The following is a 19064-nucleotide window of genomic DNA, read 5'->3' on the forward strand; positions in this document are numbered from 1 at the left end:
CTGCTATAAGTTTCCAAACACCCTTTTAGCGATGAAAAACATCCGCAGGTTGAGAATCCGGGACACCATAACAGTTTTTTCCAGACTTGCAGTTTGTTGCGGCACATTCGCGACGTGCACGTCCGCATTATATTGCTTAAATGCAACTTGAATGAGGCTCAGCCGAGCGCCGTCGACTGACGCCACGGGTCGGGTGTTTGAACAGAAACTGTCATGTGATATAGAGGAAGTTATAAACACGATGTGCAAACATCTATTTGTGGTGGCCAATTTAAATTTTGTGGCAGACTAAGAAATAAATGAATGTATGGGAATGTACAACAACGCTCTCACGTGTATGATGTCACAGCAGTAGGCAGCGTAAATATAACGACACACCTATAATCCCTCCCACTCCGAAGTGATACTAAACTCGATGGAAAAGCTAACCACACCAAAGTGAGGTGAGCTGACCCGACCTAAACTAAACTAAACCGTGGGGTACTATGCAATGGAAAAGCGCCATCAGATAGCTCTTTTAGGGTGGGGGATTTTAAACAAGTGGTTTTGCACCTATTTGGCTCCCCCTACTGGCTTAACTTGCAATCTCATTACTGATTGGCTGACTTTGCTGCCACTCAAAAAATGTAGCCAATTATTTTAAAGTGGAGGGGCAGTGAGATGCCTGTGATGTCATAAGCATCAGTTTTTCAGATTGGGCTGTTTTCTGGCTGACATTTCTAAAAGAGGAATTTCTATGAGACTGAGATGTTTAGCATGTCTAGCACTTTTTGTATGTTCGTGAATGCGGGTAGACTACCATTATTCAACAAAGACAAGGTAAAAATGGTTTTTCATTCTCTGTCCCCTTTCAAGAAAAAAATTCTTAGTATTTTTGTCTTGTTTTCAGTAAAAATATCAAAAAATTCTTAAATGAAGATGCTTTTTCTTGATGAGCAAAACGATCCAAGAAAATAAGTCTATTTTTTAGACCAAACATATCAAATGTAAGTGATTTTGTGCATAAAACAAGCAAAAAAATCTGCCAATGGGCTAAGCAAAAAAATCTTGAACATTTTTCTTAAACACTACATCCAAGAAAAATTCAAGAAAAAATTTCTTACCTTATTGGCAGATTTTTTTGCTTGTTTTATGCACAAAATCACTTACATTTGATATTTTTGGTCTAAAAACGAGACTTATTTTTTTGGGCCTTTTGCTCATAAAGAAAAAACATCTTAATTTAAGATTTTTTTGATATTTTTACTGAAAACAAGACAAAAATACTAAGAATTTTTTTCATCAAAATCATTTTTTGCAGTGTGGTTAGACATCTATTATGTTTTCACAGACCGCCCAAATTTGCCTTGTTTTAGCCTAGATATCTGGGCTGTGTTTCAAACGCAAAATTGCTTGCTGGGTTCATTTAAAAACCGTCATCAAAACCCTTAATTCTATGGCTATTCAATATAATACCCAGCTAAAGTCATTATTGTGATTTGGTGTTTTCTACACAAAATCATCTTACATAATGTAAAGAACATTCTGTGAAAATATAACCTTGATATCTTTAATATTTACTGAGTAAGATCATGTCAAAGATTGAAATTTAAGTAAAAATCAAAGAATGAAATCAAATATTGATGATCCAAATCTCATCATTAGATTATGAGACTAAAACTTGGATTTCACAGACAAGTTCACCTATTTGACAAGCAAAAGACATCTAATCAGGACCTTAAGTTAGTAGCTAAATATTGTGTTTCGTTGACGTGTCGCGGTGTGTTTTTCCAACACAAATGATTCCAGGCAAAGCTCTGATGTAGAAAGAAAGGGTGAAAGAGTTAAAAGACAGAAAGAAAGCACACAAGCCTGTCATCTCGCAACAGTGCTGCAAGATCGGCCACTCAGTTCCGGGTTATGCAAGTTTACACCAGGGATAGCATAATTGACAATTGCTAACAACAGAGAGCAGGGTGGAGAGTTGTGAATGGCCGGTAATAATTGGAGCGAACGCCCACCGCGCTGCTCTCCGGGGACCGTAATCCAAGATCTTGTTTCTGATATAATTGTTAGTCAGAAAATTTCTGCATGGCTAAGCCAGTTCAGATTCCCAAGCTGGTTGACAGTGCAAGGCAGTTTAATAGAAAAACCGGTTGCTGAGGGTTTTCTCATAAAACAGACGCGCGATGAACCCTCACGCACATTTCAACAGGAGTGTGGCGTAACCTGTCTTTGTCTCATTCCTTCGTTTCGTCTTTTTTCACTCTCCAGCTTACAAAATAAAAGTCTGGGGAGGCTTGCTGACATCACAGCTCAAACTTTTGTGACCCAAAACCTTTTTAGTGATTTACTGTTTTCTACATAAAGATCATCTGTGAAAGTAATTTATTAATTTGTGACAAGAGTATGCAGAAAACCGGTGACACCTAGTGGCCGTTGGTGGTAAAACCACTAAAAGTGTAACACAAACCTCATTTTTTTGTGATAATTTTATGTATAAAATGCAGTATAAAAGGCAGTTTAATAGAAAAACTCGTTGTTGAGGGTTTTCTAATAAAACAGACGCGCGCTAAACCCTCACGCACATTTCAACAGGAGTGTGGCGTAACCTGTCTTTGTCTCATTCCTTCGTTTCGTCTTTTTGCACTCTCCAGCTTACAAAATAAAAGTCTGGGGAGGCCTGCTGAGATCACATCACAACTCAAACTTTTGTGACCCAAACCTATTTTTAGTGATTTACTGCTGTTTTCTACATACAAATCATTCTGAGAAAATGTATGAAGTAATTTATTAATTTGTGACAAGAGTATGCAGCAAACCGGTGACACCTAGTGGGCGTTGTTGGTAAAACCACTAAAAGTGTAACACAAAGCTCATTTTTTGTGATACTTTTATGTATAAAATGCAGTATAAAAGGCAGTTTAATAGAAAAACTGGTTGCTGAGGGTTTTCTCATAAAACAGACGCACGCTAAACCCTCACGCACATTTCAACAGGAGTGTGGCGTAACCTGTCTTTGCCTCTTTCCTTCATTTTGTCTTTTTGCACTCTCCAGCTTACAAAATAAAAGTCTGGGGAGGCCTGCTGACATCACATCACAGCTGAAACTTTTGTGACCCAAAACCTTTTTAGTGATTTACTGTTTTCTACATAAAGATCATCTGTGAAAGTCATTTATTAATTTGTGACAAGAGTATGCAGCAAACCGGTGACACCTAGTGGCCATTGTTGGTAAAACCACTAAAAGTGTAACACAAAGCTATTTTTTTGTGATAATTTTATGTATAAAATATATACTTTATTGCATTATTATTTATTTTTTAATATTAAGGAGTTAATATTGAGTATTTAAATTGAAATCCAAGTTTGATGCTTCTTATCTTATCATTAGATTATTAAATTTTAACCTGGATTTACAGAAAGGATCACAAATGTTATAAACAAGGATTATTTCTGATAGCTTGTTGACCAATAATGTACATCCATGATGCACACAGGACCATGTGCAGAACACATATTTTGAAAAAAGGAACCACAGACATGACGGGCTACATACATGTTGTGACGAACTTTGCATTGAGCGCCCTCGAAAAAAGAAGTCACCGGCCGCCACTGTCAAAAGCATCAGATTTCTGGTCTCCATGTTTTTTTAATAAATTAGTCAACACTCATTGATTTCATTTGCTTGCCTGTTCAAACAGGAGGAGTTGTCAAACTCGATCTACCGCCTCTCCGAGTTCCTGCTCGCCCCGACAGACGACTCGACCGGCAGCGGTGTCCTGGAGCAAGCGAACGGAGACGCCGGACGGATGCCTACGGTTCGGATAACGGAGTAATCGGACGCTCACCTGTGCCAGACGACTTCCTTAAAGCCCCAGCATGCTTCACTCTCTCCTCTATCCACTGCTCACAGCCCAATCCATAACAATGAAACAGGTGACTTTCATGGTGCTGTCAGGAATGATCTAATTTTAGCGGGGTGAATGATTGCAATTGGCTTTGCCTCATCAGATAATTAATCTATGTCACCATTAATTGGAAAAGAGAATAATTAGGGGGCTGTGTTGACAGAAATTCTACGCTTCTCTAGATTCTTGGATCTAATTACACCTAGTTAAACTCCTCTGACCTTAACTAGCTGATAGTATACCTGCGTAACCCTAACCAGGCTCGGGTTGGACTCTGCCGCATCTTCTTCTTTCTCATTTTTCTCTCCTTTTCTTGATTGTTTGCGCTTTTTCCCCTCTCCGCTCAGAGAGCTGTCTTCCTCAATCACTTTTCAATATTCAATCTTAATTTTGTGGAAGTTTAGCATTTTCAATGAGCTGGAGATGAATGATTAATGAATAAATTTGAATGCTTCATTTTGTCCATGGATCATTAGTCAAGTCCTTTGTGGGAAGGACCTGCGAAAAAAAAGAGGGAAAATTATTGAGACATTAGCCTGAAGCAATCCAGGGGTAAATAGTATGCACAGAGGGATGTTGTGTGAACGCTACCCACTGGCATTCCGCGCAACCCCACCGAAACGCGAGCCTTCTAATTTACCCCGCTTCACAAGTCTGATGTGCTCCGTCGACAAATAGGTTTCATTTACAAAAATGAGTTTTCATTTTGCTGTTGTGGTATATGCGCCTTTTCATTTTTTTATGCTATTTGTGTATTATTTTTAAACCGTGTGCCATGATGAAACAAAACTCAGTTTTATTTAAATTTAAGTTATAATTGACAAAAAGCAAGACATCAGACGTGAATGGAATACCTTGGAAAATGTGGATTACATATTATAAATTGATCAATCTTTTTCTATACAAATCACACACCCCAACACTTATCAATCATAAAAAAGTTCTGTTTTTAGAAAAAAATGGTCAAGTAATGATCCCAGCTGTCACTGGGTGGTGCCCTTTAAAAAGGTCCTAATATGTTCCATTTATTTATGCATTTGGCAGACGCTTTTATCCAAAGCAACTTACAATGCATTACAAGGTATTCATTTTTATCAATGTGTGTTCTCTGGGTTGGAACCCATGACCTTTTGCACTGCTAACGCAATGCTGTGTAAAGGTACAGTGAAATGTTTTGTATCTCTAACATTTAACTAATACAAAATTGGTACACAATAAGGGTATAATATTGTTAAATTACAACGTTTCAATGTGTTGTATACCCATAAAGGTACAAAAATGAACCTTTGAGGGTAACACCCCTGTGACAGAAAAGGTACAGGTTTGTACCTTTATTTCAGATAATGTACATTTGGTACCAGTATAGTACAGTATGTACCTTAGAGGTACTAATAGGACCCCTTTAGGGGCAAAAGTGTACTTTTTGAACGCCCCAGTGACAGCTAGGGACCATTGTTGGAAGTTTTTCAGACAGTGTACTGTACTGATGTTAAAAATTCTAAAAAAAACAACAAACCAAAAACAGTGATCTGAATAATCATAAAGAAATCTAAAGTCAAAAACTTGTGAAATCTCCAATGAAGCATAATATGTAAGGAATAATTGACAACGGATCACTGAATTATTTGAAAATAATGCACACCCAAGTTGGTAATGGTGGTTACATCGCGGGTGTACATTTTTTTCAAATAATTTAAAGGGCCAGAGTCGATTATTCCATATAATTGACCAAAAATAGGTGAAATTTGGCTCCCCTTGTGATGTCAGAAGGGGATTATACCCCCCCTTAATCTGCACTATCCAACCACGACATTGCCATTTAGTGCAGAGATCAGCTCATTTGCATTTAAAAGGACACACCTCAAAATGGCACATATTTACACACATCTACAAAGTAGCAATTTTAACATGTTACAATTAATGATACGGTATTTTGAGCTAGAACTTCACATATGTAGTCTGGAGACACCAAAGATTTATTTGACATCTTAAAAAGTCTTGTGAAATGTATCCTTTAATACATTTGACAGGTCAGGTGTGCGTATATCAAAAATATTCTCAACCAATCAGAATAAAGCATTCAACAGCCCCATGGTATAAAGTCAATTAAAGAACAATAACTTTGTTCTTGAAAATTTATGGTTTTCTACTAAACCAAAGCTGAAAAGAACCATTAAAGGTTCATAAGTTCCCCTTTAAAACCCTGACAGATTTGAAGAAACTATGTACATGTGGATGTGACATATATACAAACTAGTGCAAGCATCTGCTAAAAAATGACAAAATGTAGTACAAGATTAATTTAACAAAAATAAATAGGCCTGTAGTTTACAGATTTTCATGAGAAACCGAACCTTTACTGTATACTCTGAAGAATCCAGAAAAAAAAAGTTTTTAGAGATACTCAACTGATGTACAAACTCATGAGAGAGATTTCTCACATCTTTAGAACAGTAAAGCCGGGCGCACACTACAGGATTATCGGCCTGCATTTACCCCGATTTTCCCCTCCAGAAAATCCAAAAGAAAATCTTTCCCTGGACCTCGATCGGTATCAATGTTCGACTTAGATTATCATATAATTTGTGACATTAAAAAAATCTAATCTTACACCTCCCTATGTGCTCGCAAGCAAATCGGGCTGCCCCGATCATATCAAATATGTTTGATTATTTAAGATTTTAAATTGGTATGATTACATCATTATAGTCACTGAGAGACGGAGGTGAAAGACAGACCTTTTGTAATAGCAGCCGTGAAGCAATCTGCCCTTCGTGTCCGGTAGACGACGGAGACGGAGAAACAGCTTTTGAGAATATCGCGTTTTTGAAAACTTATCAAGATTGTTGCCCCAAAAACAAGTACTAAGGAGAAATCACCTCGGTTTTAAACAGTTCATAATTGAACAAATCTCTCAATCCTGTGTAAACGCAGTCTTCTGCATAGCCACTTTATTGATTTGCATGTACTGTATACAACCCATTTAAGCTGATTTCTGATAGATATCCACTTATTTTGTGCATGCAAGTCGCTCAAACCCATGTGTTTTTTATTGATAAATCACGGTGAAGTACTGTAATTACTGTGTCACTCTCAGAAACAAACCAATATAATGATTGTTTTTATATGAACGTTTGTACAAATCCATCGGTTAGTACAGTTGTGTTTTATCGCATGCACTTTCTGAAGCAAACTTTTCTGGCACCCCTGGATGTCTCGGTCATATTTTGAAGGATGGATCGTCTCTTTGCTATCTCTTCCAGGTCAGACAGCCATATTTTAAATGAGAACACTTCCCAAACACATTTGTCTGCTCTTCCAGCCTCCAATCAATCCTCTGAAATAAATGACACGCGGCCAGGAAACACCATTGCCATTAATTTCAACAGAAACATGCATCAAAGCTTACAGTGGGTTAGCTACCGCCAGACGACTCTATTACATATATGCATGCACAGTGGCTATATTGTATACCTGCTTTACTAGCTTCGTGAACCAAACTGAGGTCATACTACATAATAGCCCAAATTTAATTATAGAAGATTTTATGCAACAAATAATATTGCTTCAAGTAAACTCAGGACACTTAATGTAATTTTTCGTTTATAAATTGGGGGCCGGTGTCTCTCCTTACAATAAAATAAAAAATTCAAACGGATCACTTGTTTAGTATACTCATGTAAGCGGCTCATATCATTTAGACTTGGATGAATGTGGTGAGATTAAGATGTCTGTCTTTGTCAAAACACTGCAGTTTTGCTGTTTTTAAACAGTCCGAGATACTGCTGAGAGGATATTTTGTTAGAAAAAGATCAGAAAAGCAGGAGACTTACATAAGATCTGCACTCCGGTATTGATGATTCAGAAGTATCAGTGAATCATCTGAGTGAATCATTTATTGTTTGATCGATCTAAAATCTATCTAAAAATTAAAACGTGATAAGATAAAATTAAAAGTTTGGGCTTAAACTATCACACTCAAACGAATAAATCTGTTCAAATATTAATTTTGGCCCTCACGGTGCCAAGAGATTATAATTACCAGACACGCACTTATAAACTCACAGACTTCATGCCGAAACACGTTGACAACCCTTGAAATGTGTACAGATGCTGAAGAGTGTCTGTGTGTGTTTAATTGGAAAAAAAGCACCTGAAAACGTGAAGGGAAAAAAATGAGGCCAATAAACAAATTCGTCATGAAAATAATATATGTTCTCTTTGTCTCCACACTTTTCTGCCTCCCACACATTCATCTTAACAGGATAATAATTTGTGAAAGTCTTTGACATTTGTGGCTAGCTAGCATGGTAATAAACCCGTGGCTCGGAACGTTTTTTAGTTAATTAGAGTCAATCAATCCAAACTTTTGCTCACTTACCGGTGTGAAACAGCGATATAATGAGCAGAAATCAGCACAGTGATTGGAAATACAAATTACAGCTGTTTAAAGGAAACCACACAGTCTACTACGCGGCCAGCGATGCACGAGCCTGCTGGGGACATCTTGAAGGGTTTGGTGCCAATTCGATGGGTGCAGTAAGGGGGAAAGATATGAAATGGAGATGAACGAAAAAAGAGGGAGAGAGAACGAAAGAAACGCGAGATGTGAAGGACGGATTCAGTCAAATCAACCTGGCGGCAATTAAACACGAGTTACGTCTGACAAAATCTCTTTATTAATACTTAAACTGTGACAACAAGAGTGAAGCGCGGGAGAGAAACGAGGCTTTGATTCGGGCCTAACGTCAACGTGGATGCCGAGTGTGTATGTGGCATGATTCACATTTAAATGTATAGCGCTGTTCACAATGCATATGTTTTCGTTTCCGTTTTTCACAGCCTGTTTTAATAGCATCTCATAACTAACTTAAAGGGATAATTCACCTAAAAATGAAAATTCGGGCATCATTTACTCGCCCTCAAGTTGTTCCAAACCTGTATAAATGTTTTTGTTCTGATGAACACGAATGAAGATATTTTGAAAAATTATCTGGGGCACCATTGACTTCTATAGTAGGAAAAAAGAATATTATGAATGCCAATGGTGCCCCAGATCCATTTTTACTATCTTTATTTGTGTTGGGAAGCACAAAGAAAATTAATCAAGTTTGGAACAACTTGAAGGTGAGTAAAAGATTATAGAGATTTCATTTTTGGGTAAATTATCCCATTTAAGGGACGTGACGTTAATTATTTTGTGTCCGTATGGTTAAAATAAAGGTAAAAGGGTTAACATTTCAAAATAAATTTGCGGATTACTTGCATACATTCTCTTTTTTGAGGACCAAGTATAAAATTTCTGGTTTTATTTCATTTTGAAAGAATATTTGGGGGATAATTGCAAAAATGTCAGTGTGGTGTAAGCGGTCTGTGTCAATTGGTGTGTCTAGTATTTTTTTAAATGAAAATATAAATATATTCATAAAAAATGTGGAATAAAATATAATCATCTAGTTTAGTGTAATATGTTTAGTGTAACATACATTTTTACATCATTTGTCAAAGATTATTTAGAAAAATGATTTAGTTTTTTTAGCATATGTCAGGACAAATATTACAAAAAATGCATTAAAATGTACATTTAATTAGAAATAACAATAACGATAAATAATAATTTAGAAATAACTAATAAAATGATATTTAAAATGTTTTTTATGATTACACTTGCATGCCATTAGGTGGATAAAATATTTAATATTTCTCATTCTGTGGCGCAATTGGCGATTATACCATTTGACATTTTCCCTTCAGTCTTAACTTTCGTAAAAATAGTGCAAATTACATTTTTATTGCATAAAATTAACATAAATACACTATGTGCATTGAAATAAACCTGATGCGTGCTTTTAAAACAAGCTATTTTTTAAAGATTTTTGAATTTCTCATCTTGCCAAACCGTTTTTGTCACTGACCCTTAAACCAAACTATTAGGAAAACAAACAGAAACCATTGTTGTAAAAAATGTATTTTAAGTGTAATTTGATTTTTAAGTTCGGCTCAAGTCCCTTTCGTTTACATGGGGAGGGTGGGATTTATGACCTATGCTGCAGTCAACCAACAGGGGGCGTTCAAAATATTTTGGCTTCACTTTTTGAATTTGCGAATTTAACCCATGCTGGATTGTTTCTGGGTTATATTTGACCCAACAATCTAATATTTGGATTAAATTTGACCCAATATTTGACCCAATTTAATCATCTTTATATACAGTATGAGCTTATAAAACCAACATGTGTACTGAATCACTAGTGAGATAAATATCCAATGATATCAAAATATACCACAGGACATTGCCAAACCCATATGCTGTAGATGTATACAGATTCATACATGTGCATTTATATTCTTCTCAGAAAAATGCACAAAAACATGGCAGAGATCCAGCATCCGACCGACGGTATCCAACACTCATTTCACCTCGAGTAAAACTTCATTTCTAAAGTCCTAATGCATGCTAGATGAGCTTGGCAGCTTCGGCTTGACGTTGTCTTACAGTTATTATGGTTAGACTATCCAAGGAGCGCAGATAATGCAAAATGCTTTGCTTGCCCTGCGTTTGTTTCACTTTTCACTGGAGGGAGTAATTGCGTGGCGCTGACCATATTAGACACAAAACGCTTTTTCGAAGAGGGAAACGCTGGAGTCAAAACAAAAGATTGGAGAGAAATTAAAGTCTTAATGTATCAGGATTTCTGCTCTTTTTTTCTGAAATGAATGTTTGTGTAAGATTAAAGGAAGAGCTGATGCTAGATGCAATAGTGGCTGTGTCTGTGTGTGTGTTTATTATGCTTAAAAGATGGATTGTAGGTAAAATGGTTGTGTGTGTAAGTATCTGTCTATTCTAATAAAAGGTAAGTATAATAAATACTGTGAAACCTCTTTAAAACACAGTGGTATCTGTTAGCATGTACATGTATAGCTTGAATGCAATGCAAAGTCATTAAGATAAACGCATCTGCCAAATGCATCAATGTAAATGTACAATGGGCTTCATTCATGAAGCACAAGCAGATTTTTTTGTAATACCTGGAGAGAGATCTGTCCATTGGCATTTCATTCATCTCAATGGCTGGTGCACAACCTGCACCCTGCCATCTTCTGACCTGGAACACAAAGTCAATAATCATTCTGGAGCTGAAGTAAATGTCATCATGACAATGCTGATATAATGAATTTTATCATTTACATGGCAGAAAACAAAGCTACTTTATTTACTTAAAAAAAATGACCAACAATGGAGAGAGATGCATTTGAAGTTTTTAAGTACACCATCTTTAAGTAGCATCTAGTGGCATGTATTAACCAAACTAAATTAAACCATTCTTGCATTAAAATAAAAACAATTCATGTTATATACAGTAGTGCAATGCAAATGCATCCAACACATCATGTACAATTAACTTATACTATATACACTCTATGAGCAATTCCAGCTTTATGGATATGACATTCGGAGTGAAAAAATTAAGTTTAATTTCTTAGACAATGCATTTATTACCAATATTGAACCATCTGTTTATGTTTTTATTAACCTCTTATGACAGTCCAGACATCAGAAAAATATCAGTCTATAATTATGTTTTCTGGTTTACATAAGGGAAATAAACATGTGATATGGATGTGACAATAAAGGACACAAGTTTTTGGGATACAACTTACTTTGCAGGAAATCTATGAAGAAATACGCACAAACCAGAAGCAATAATACTCAACATATGAAGAAGGGATGGCTCTTCAAAGAAAAATATTTATTTTAATTTTAATTAAATTAACTTTAAATGTGTGAATTTATAAGAAAAACAGCAGTGAGACATTTCTCTGTTATGGATGTGAATGAAAATTCTGAAATCTGTGCCAACCTAACTGAAAAATAATAAAACAAAACCTTAAGAGACCTCGCCTGGGTATTTACAAGAGTTCGCCAAAAAAAATGGGGCCCCTTGACTTTTTATAGTAGGAATAAAAATGATAATTTTCCAACTCCTCTAGCGTTAAACATTTATTTTTTTTACTGTTTTGGAATCCATTTAGCTGATCTCTGGGTCTGGCGCTAGCACTTTTAGCATAGCTTAGCATAATCCATTGAATTTGATTAGACCATTAGCATCGCGCTAAAAAACCAAAGAGTTTTGATATTTTTCCTATTTAAAACTTGACTCTTCTGTAGTTACATTGTGTAATAAGACCGACAGAAAATTAAAAGTTGTAATTTTCTAGGCAGATATGGTTAGGAACTATACTCTCATTCTGGCGTAATAATCAAGGACTTTGCTGCTGTAACATGGCCGCAGGAGGCGCAGTGCCTGAAAAATGTCCCCTGTTATTAAAAGTAACCAGCGAGTATAGTTCCCAGCCATATCGGCCTAGAAAATCGCAACTTTTAATTTTCTGTCGCTCTTAGTACACAATGTAACTACAGAAGAGTGAAGTTTTAAATAACTCTGGTTATTTTTTAGCATGATGCTAATGGTCTAATCAGATTTAATGGATTATGCTAAACTATGCTAAAAGTGGTAGCGCCAGACCCGGAGATCAGCTGAATGGATTTCAAAACAGTAAAAATCAAATGTTTAACTCTAGGGGAGCTGGAAAATGATCATATTTTCAAAAAATGTGGAGTGTCCCTTTAAAGGAGTACTTAACGCAAAAATTAGGCTTATAGACTTTTCATAGTAGGAATAAAAATGACTATGGTCATGTCAATTGGGATCATTTTTGAGTGAACTACACCTTTAAGCCACCAAATAAAACATCTGAAATATCAGTTTGGTTCTTTGCATCTTTGTTGTGCAAAATGTTTTTTGTTTAGACTATAATGAAATGCATCTATTAAGAACCCTTGTTTGAAAACTTCTTAATAGGGAACCAAAATTGAAGAACGCTATCTAGCGCCTTTATTTTTTAGCATGTCAAACACAAATAATAACATATTGTTCTAATCATTCAGCATCTGGCTTTAAAAACAACATTTTGGATACTTTTCATACTTTCAATTCCCACGTGCTTTTCTTTTCTTCTAATCTATTTTTTTCTTTTTTGAAGCAGGAGCGTTTGGGTGCCGCTTTAACGAATAAAATCTCCCAGTTCTCCCCAGAAATACGCATCAGCTCTGCTCCGCTGGTTTTACCTTCCCCAGGTGATCGCGCCACTGCGTCCACGGCTGCTCCAGCGCACACGGCTCCTTCGCCGCTGCCAACCCTGAGGGTGGATACCCACTGGTGGAGCACGCACACGCATACAAACACACACACACACACACACACACAAACATGCACGCAAGTGTCCCTCTAGTATCCCATAATGCCTCTGTCCTAGCTGCCCAGATGCTCCCTGAGGAACACACTACTACTGTGATACCTCGCTCTCCCTCTCTTTCTCTTCTTCTGCTGTTTTCTTTGTCATGAGTGATCGTTCGCAGGTCTCTAAACACCGGGGCCCACCTGGTCGGGGACTCGCCCATTACAACCCCATATGTGATGGAAAAACAATGCGTCTAACTCACCACACCTAATCAACACCCCTGTGTGTTTATCATTTTACCCAAATATTTCATTTTATCTTCGGCATTTTCTAGATTATAGACGACTGATTTCCTTTTGATACTCAAATATGACATTAGATGTGATGTCAGGCGAGCAAACACTGTACCAAAAATGTTTAGTATGCAATTGAAGTAAATGTACAATTCTGTAAATATATGAGCAATAGCAAATATTTTATTTAACAGCTTGGCACATAGAAAAAGAGTAATATTACAACTATACAGATTATTTAGATCAATATAATGTAAACATTACCAAGTAACAGGTGAATTAATTCCAGAATGACTGAACACAACCAAGAACCACTGCATGATCACATCACAATTACACTTTAAAAATGGAAAGTAGGATTAACTTTAAAAAAAATATTTAATTGGTAACACCTAAAAAAGAAAAAAACACTTTATGTGAAAAATGTTGGTTGATAAAGCTTAATTTTTCTTGAGTTTTACCAAATGATGTAATAACATTTCTGCACTAAGTGTACATTTTAAGGTGTTTTTTAAGTTAATTAAACTTTTTTAAGTTTTAAAAACTTAATTTCAAAGTAATTTTTCAAAGTATCAATCACATTTTAATCAAAGTATTTTTTTGTAGATCAAACTTTTACTTTTTAAAAGTGAACAATGACCTGACTGTGACAGAGCCGTATCAGGTGCAACATCCCCAAAACAGAAATAGTATTTTTACACACTTGCTATAGGTGTTTGGTGACTGAAAAGTAAAAGCATTAAGCAATGATAACATTAAATTATTGTAATTATTTTTTACAATTTTTTTTTTGACAAAACACTTTGAAAAAGGGAGTCGGACCGACTTATCAAAACAAAAACTATTTTAAAGGCGGGGTGCATGATTTTTGAAAAAAACACTTTGAAAAAGGGAGTCGGACTGACTACCAAAAAAAACTATTTTAAAGGCAGGGTGTATGATTTTTGAAAAACACTTTGAAAAAGGGAGTCGGACCGACTACCAAGACAAAAACTATTTTAAAGGCGGGGTGCATGATTTTTGAAAAACAATTTGAAAAAGGGAGTCGGACCGACTACCAAAAAAAACTAATTTTAAAGGCGGGGTGCATGATTTTTGAAAAACACTTTGAAAAAGGGAGTCGGACTGACTACCAAAAAAAACTATTTTAAAGGCGGGGGGCATGATTTTTGAAAAACACTTTGATAAAGGGAGTCGGACCGACTACCAAAACAAAAACTATTTTAAAGGCGGGGTGCATGATTTTTGAAAAAACACTTTGAAAAAGGGAGTCGGACCGACTACCAAAACAAAAACTATTTTAAAGGCGGGGGGCATGATTTTTGAAAAAACACTTTGAAAAAGGGAGTCGGACCGACTACCAAAACACACTTGTATCCAATCACCAGTAAGGGTCATGTCTAACCAACATCGTTGCCTGGGTTGCGTATGTGTGGGGCGGGTCTATCAAAAGAAGGTCCAGATTCTATTGGGGTAGGGGCGTGTTTCTTTAGGTGATTTCAAATATCTTTTTGAGATCATGCATCCCGCCTTTAAGACACTGCATCATCATAGAAAATAATATATAAATAATAAATCTGTTTTCAACTTGCTTTCCTCCCTAAGAAAAATTGTTGCCCCATAACCTGCATGTCAACGAAGTAAATTATATTATGTCAGGCAGTTATAAAAGTAAATGTATTTATATTATATTGACAATATAGCAGTGAAAAAAAATGTAAGAGCCCACTCCAGTTTCGCATTTAATCATCATTTCAACATGTATTGTGACCATTTCAGTCCAGTATCTGTTGAATTTCAACAAACCTCAATGTAAAGACTGAGACCATGCAAAAAGACCCATGAAAGATGTGATTAAAATCAGGGTTAGTCCATCAAAGTATTCCTAAAATACATATTAAAACATTAGGATTATTCAAGATCTCTAAACATTGCATCCTTTTGTTAGTTTCTTCAGTTTTCGGCAAATAAAAACATTAGTTTTATTAGGAATTTGGCGGTAATGTTGTTGTAAGTTGGCAGAATGAAACAAAAATATTCATTTTACTTAAACACCTATAAATAGTACATTTAAAAAAAAGGAAAATAATCTTAATGTGGTCTTATAATGTTCCACGGCTGTATGTTTACCTTACATCATTGCACGTTCTGTAATGTGACCGATGCACTGCGATAACGGTGCTAAAACGGTGTATTGTGCAGCTCTAGTTAAAATTACAACATTTTTAGTCAGTGGTTCTTGAACTTTTCGGGCATCCCTTCGCAGCCCCTCAAAGAAAATTCAAGACATAAAACAATCTCAAACTTAAAATTTGAATTAAACAAAACATATAGAATGATATGGGGTCAGTTTCTCAGACAGGGTTTAAATTAAGCCAGGATTAGGCCTTAGTTAAATATTAGGATATATGGGGTGGTTTCCCAGACAGGGATTATCTTAAACCAGGACTAGGCCAGTTTAATTAGGAAAAATAACTAGTTTTAACAAACATGCCTTACTTAAAACATTACTTGTGTGCATTTTCAGGCAAAACAAAGGGCACTGATGTATTTAAAGATATGTCAGTGCAAGTTGTTTTTAGTTTGGACAGCTCTTACATTTATTTTAGTCTAGGACTAGTCTAATCCCTGTCCGGGAAACCACCCATAATGTAGTGCTGTTGGTTACTAGCCTTATTTTTAAACGCACAGAATATAATAATTTAATGTATTTAAAAAAATGTCGTAAAACTGGGCCCACCTGGCACCATCTTACACCCGCCCACCACCCAGAAAACCACTGCACTCAAGGGTTTATTTTTACTAAGGCCACTAAGCGCCCAAAACACCTTAACTTTTTCAAAGGCAAACACCCATAACCTTTCCTAAAATAAAATAGGAAATCTTTGTATAATTAGGTTTGATCTCATGTATAATACATTAATAACGGCGTGATTTTGAGAGAGTCGATATTTACAATTTAAACTACAGCATATCATACAGCCATCTGACATTATTAGTGCACTTTAAGTGTATATCATCTTATAATCTGCGTATCAGTTTAGTGTAGTCTGTTATGAATGTACAGGCTTCTTATTGACAGTAAAAAAGTCATTTGTAAATTGCAATGATGCAAAAGCTCATAAGCAGCAGTCCCTGCGCTACCCTAACAAGATTAACTTTCATTTATTACCATTGTGAATGAACAGTGTACGTGTAATCTACTGCAAACTAACCTCATGTCTTCATAATCGCCACTTAAACCTCTCTGCACTGCAGTTACAATTTATTTGAAGGGATGTGCTTTTTGGGAGGGACTACCAATGGGAGGGAAACAGTGGAGTTCACGTCATCCTTCTCACGTCATCAGTTACTGGCGTGGACGTACTCATTTGTTTTAGATTTAGAAACGCCTCATTGAAAGAGATGGGCAACACACAGCAATAAAATCGCTGGTGGTCTGAATGAGGTTTTACTCGCGGGATTTAACTTTGTGTCATGCAAATTGAATATTTTTTACTTGCACAAAGATGAGTTTCAATCGAATAATGCGTGTTTTCGCAGCAATCACACCGCGCAAATTGTTAAATTCGCGTTTGGTGTGTACGCCCCATTAGTTAAATGATGAGTTAAGAAAATTTTAACTTAATAATGAGCGAGTTTCAGAAATGACTACCAATAGTCGCTTGTGGTCTGAACGAGGCTTTACTCTCGGGATTTAACTTCGTGTCATGCAATTTTTTCGCTTGAGTTGCATATTTTTCAATATTACACAAAATTTGCATAGCCGTGCGCGAGTTGGCATCTTTGCTTTGAATTTTTCAACCTTCATAATATATTTTCAAGACCCTTGTGATGGTACATTGACTTAAAATAGGTTGAATGACATGTCTACCATAGCCTGACAAGGTCTGTATCGCTTTTACTCGTACTATTAAACTTAGGGTTTTGGGTAGTAACCCGAGCACAAAAATAACTACAAAACTCTACTTTACGGCATACGTCACTTCCTATTATTTTTTGAACGTGAATTTTACTGTTAGCTACTTGGAGAGTGTAGAGAGAGACTTGTATCACATGACACTGTGGTGCCGTGGTAGCCTCATGGACCTACGACACGGGCGATCTGGGTTCGATTCCCCTTTAAGGCAATTTTTTTAAATATAAATTTTAACCAAGCGACCAGGGTTACAACTGGCTTGTAAACATGAGCTACACAATCTTTTAGCGTTAAAAATTAAACCCATGAAATTGTATTCATATGACATGCTGGAATGCACACTTTGTGACCTAAAGAGTTTGCGACAGTGCTGTGGCGCTTGTGGCCACTAGGGGCGCTAGACTCGAAAAATACATGTCTAGCACCCCCTAGTGGCCAAAAAGTTCCGCGGCGTGCCTTTAAAGTTAAGAAAATTGTAACTTTATGCAAATGATGAGCAATTTTCGGAAGCGACTACCAATGGGAGTACCAATAGTCGCTGGTGGTCTAAACGAGGCTTTACTCACGGGATTTAACTTCGTGTCATGCGGATTTTTCGCTTGAGCTGCATATTTTTCAACATAGCGCATGTTTTTGCATACAATTACTATCGCCCTGCACAAGTTCGCATCTACAGTATATGCATTTTTGCATTGACTACACTGTAAAAAAAATCCGTAGAAATTGCAGCTGGGTTGCCGGTAATTTACCGTAGATTTAAATTTATGTTATTTACTGGCAACATTTTGTTCAAAGTTAAATGAACATTTAACATTTACAAGTCTTTGTCTTTACAGAGTAAAACTAAAATAACAGCATCAAGCAAAGCATTCTGGGAAACAAAATCTGAAGCAAAAAACAGAAAAAGGTTGATGATGATTTCTGGTTCCCAGAATGCTTTGCATGAGTTATTGTATAGTTTTATTCTGTAAAGATAAAGACTTGTTAATATTTAAATTTATTTAACTTTGAACAAACTCTTGCCAGACATAAATTTAAATCTAACAACCCAGCTGCAATACCATTGTAATTTCTACTGATTTTTTTTACAGTGTATGTATGTAATCTACTCTTGCAAATCGTTGAATTCGCATTTGGTGTATACGCCCCATTATTTAGATAATGACATTTAAGTAGCATTTATAAATGTACCTTAGAAAAAAAGACAAATCTTAAGATGAAAGAATGGCAGAGATATATTTTAAGTTTTAATCTGGGTTTTTTTTTTCAGTTTAGACAACTCAATCGTGCATTTTTCTTCAACTAGATTTAAGCCCAGGCCATAATAGGACATGTAATCAGGGGCGCCGTAAAGGGGGGAAAAGTTAGGACGATTCTAAGGGCCCATGAACTTTTGAGGGCCCCAGCCAAGGACTGTGCCGCACACGCAACCCCCTTAAGCTGAGCCCTCTTAGCTCCGCCCCGTCTTTACTCTGCGTTTTAGCGCCGTCTTCAATCCACGGTCTCACAGTGCGCGTGAACTTCAGAAGAGAACAAGGTGTGTGTATTTACTGCTATTTCCTATGATATCTGCATATGTGCACTTCCTTACTATAAATGCAGTTTACACAATGTGACGCTGGAGCAATACAATGCAGTTTTCTTCCCACTGTAAAGTCTTCGCTCTGTTCACCCCAGTTTGAAAATACTCAAGGTGATTTACGTTCCCTGTTTTATGTT

The 19064-nt window shown here is 36.3% G+C and overlaps 1 protein-coding gene across 1 annotated transcript in view; it reads left to right on the forward strand.

Annotated features, from left to right (window-relative positions):
* The window catches only part of ccdc178 (coiled-coil domain containing 178), a 42587-nt gene extending 38241 nt beyond the window's left edge, over positions 1-4346 (forward strand). Inside the window, exon 20 of the mRNA XM_065259090.1 lies at positions 3684-4346. Within this exon, the coding sequence (XP_065115162.1) occupies positions 3684-3818 (135 nt within the window). The 3' untranslated portion in view covers positions 3819-4346. The remainder of the gene's footprint in view (positions 1-3683) is intronic.
* Positions 4347-19064: the final 14718 nt, after the last annotated feature.

The sequence above is a fragment of the Paramisgurnus dabryanus genome, chromosome 22, assembly GCF_030506205.2.
Source record: "Paramisgurnus dabryanus chromosome 22, PD_genome_1.1, whole genome shotgun sequence".
In the NCBI taxonomy this organism is placed as follows: Eukaryota; Metazoa; Chordata; class Actinopteri; order Cypriniformes; family Cobitidae; genus Paramisgurnus; species Paramisgurnus dabryanus.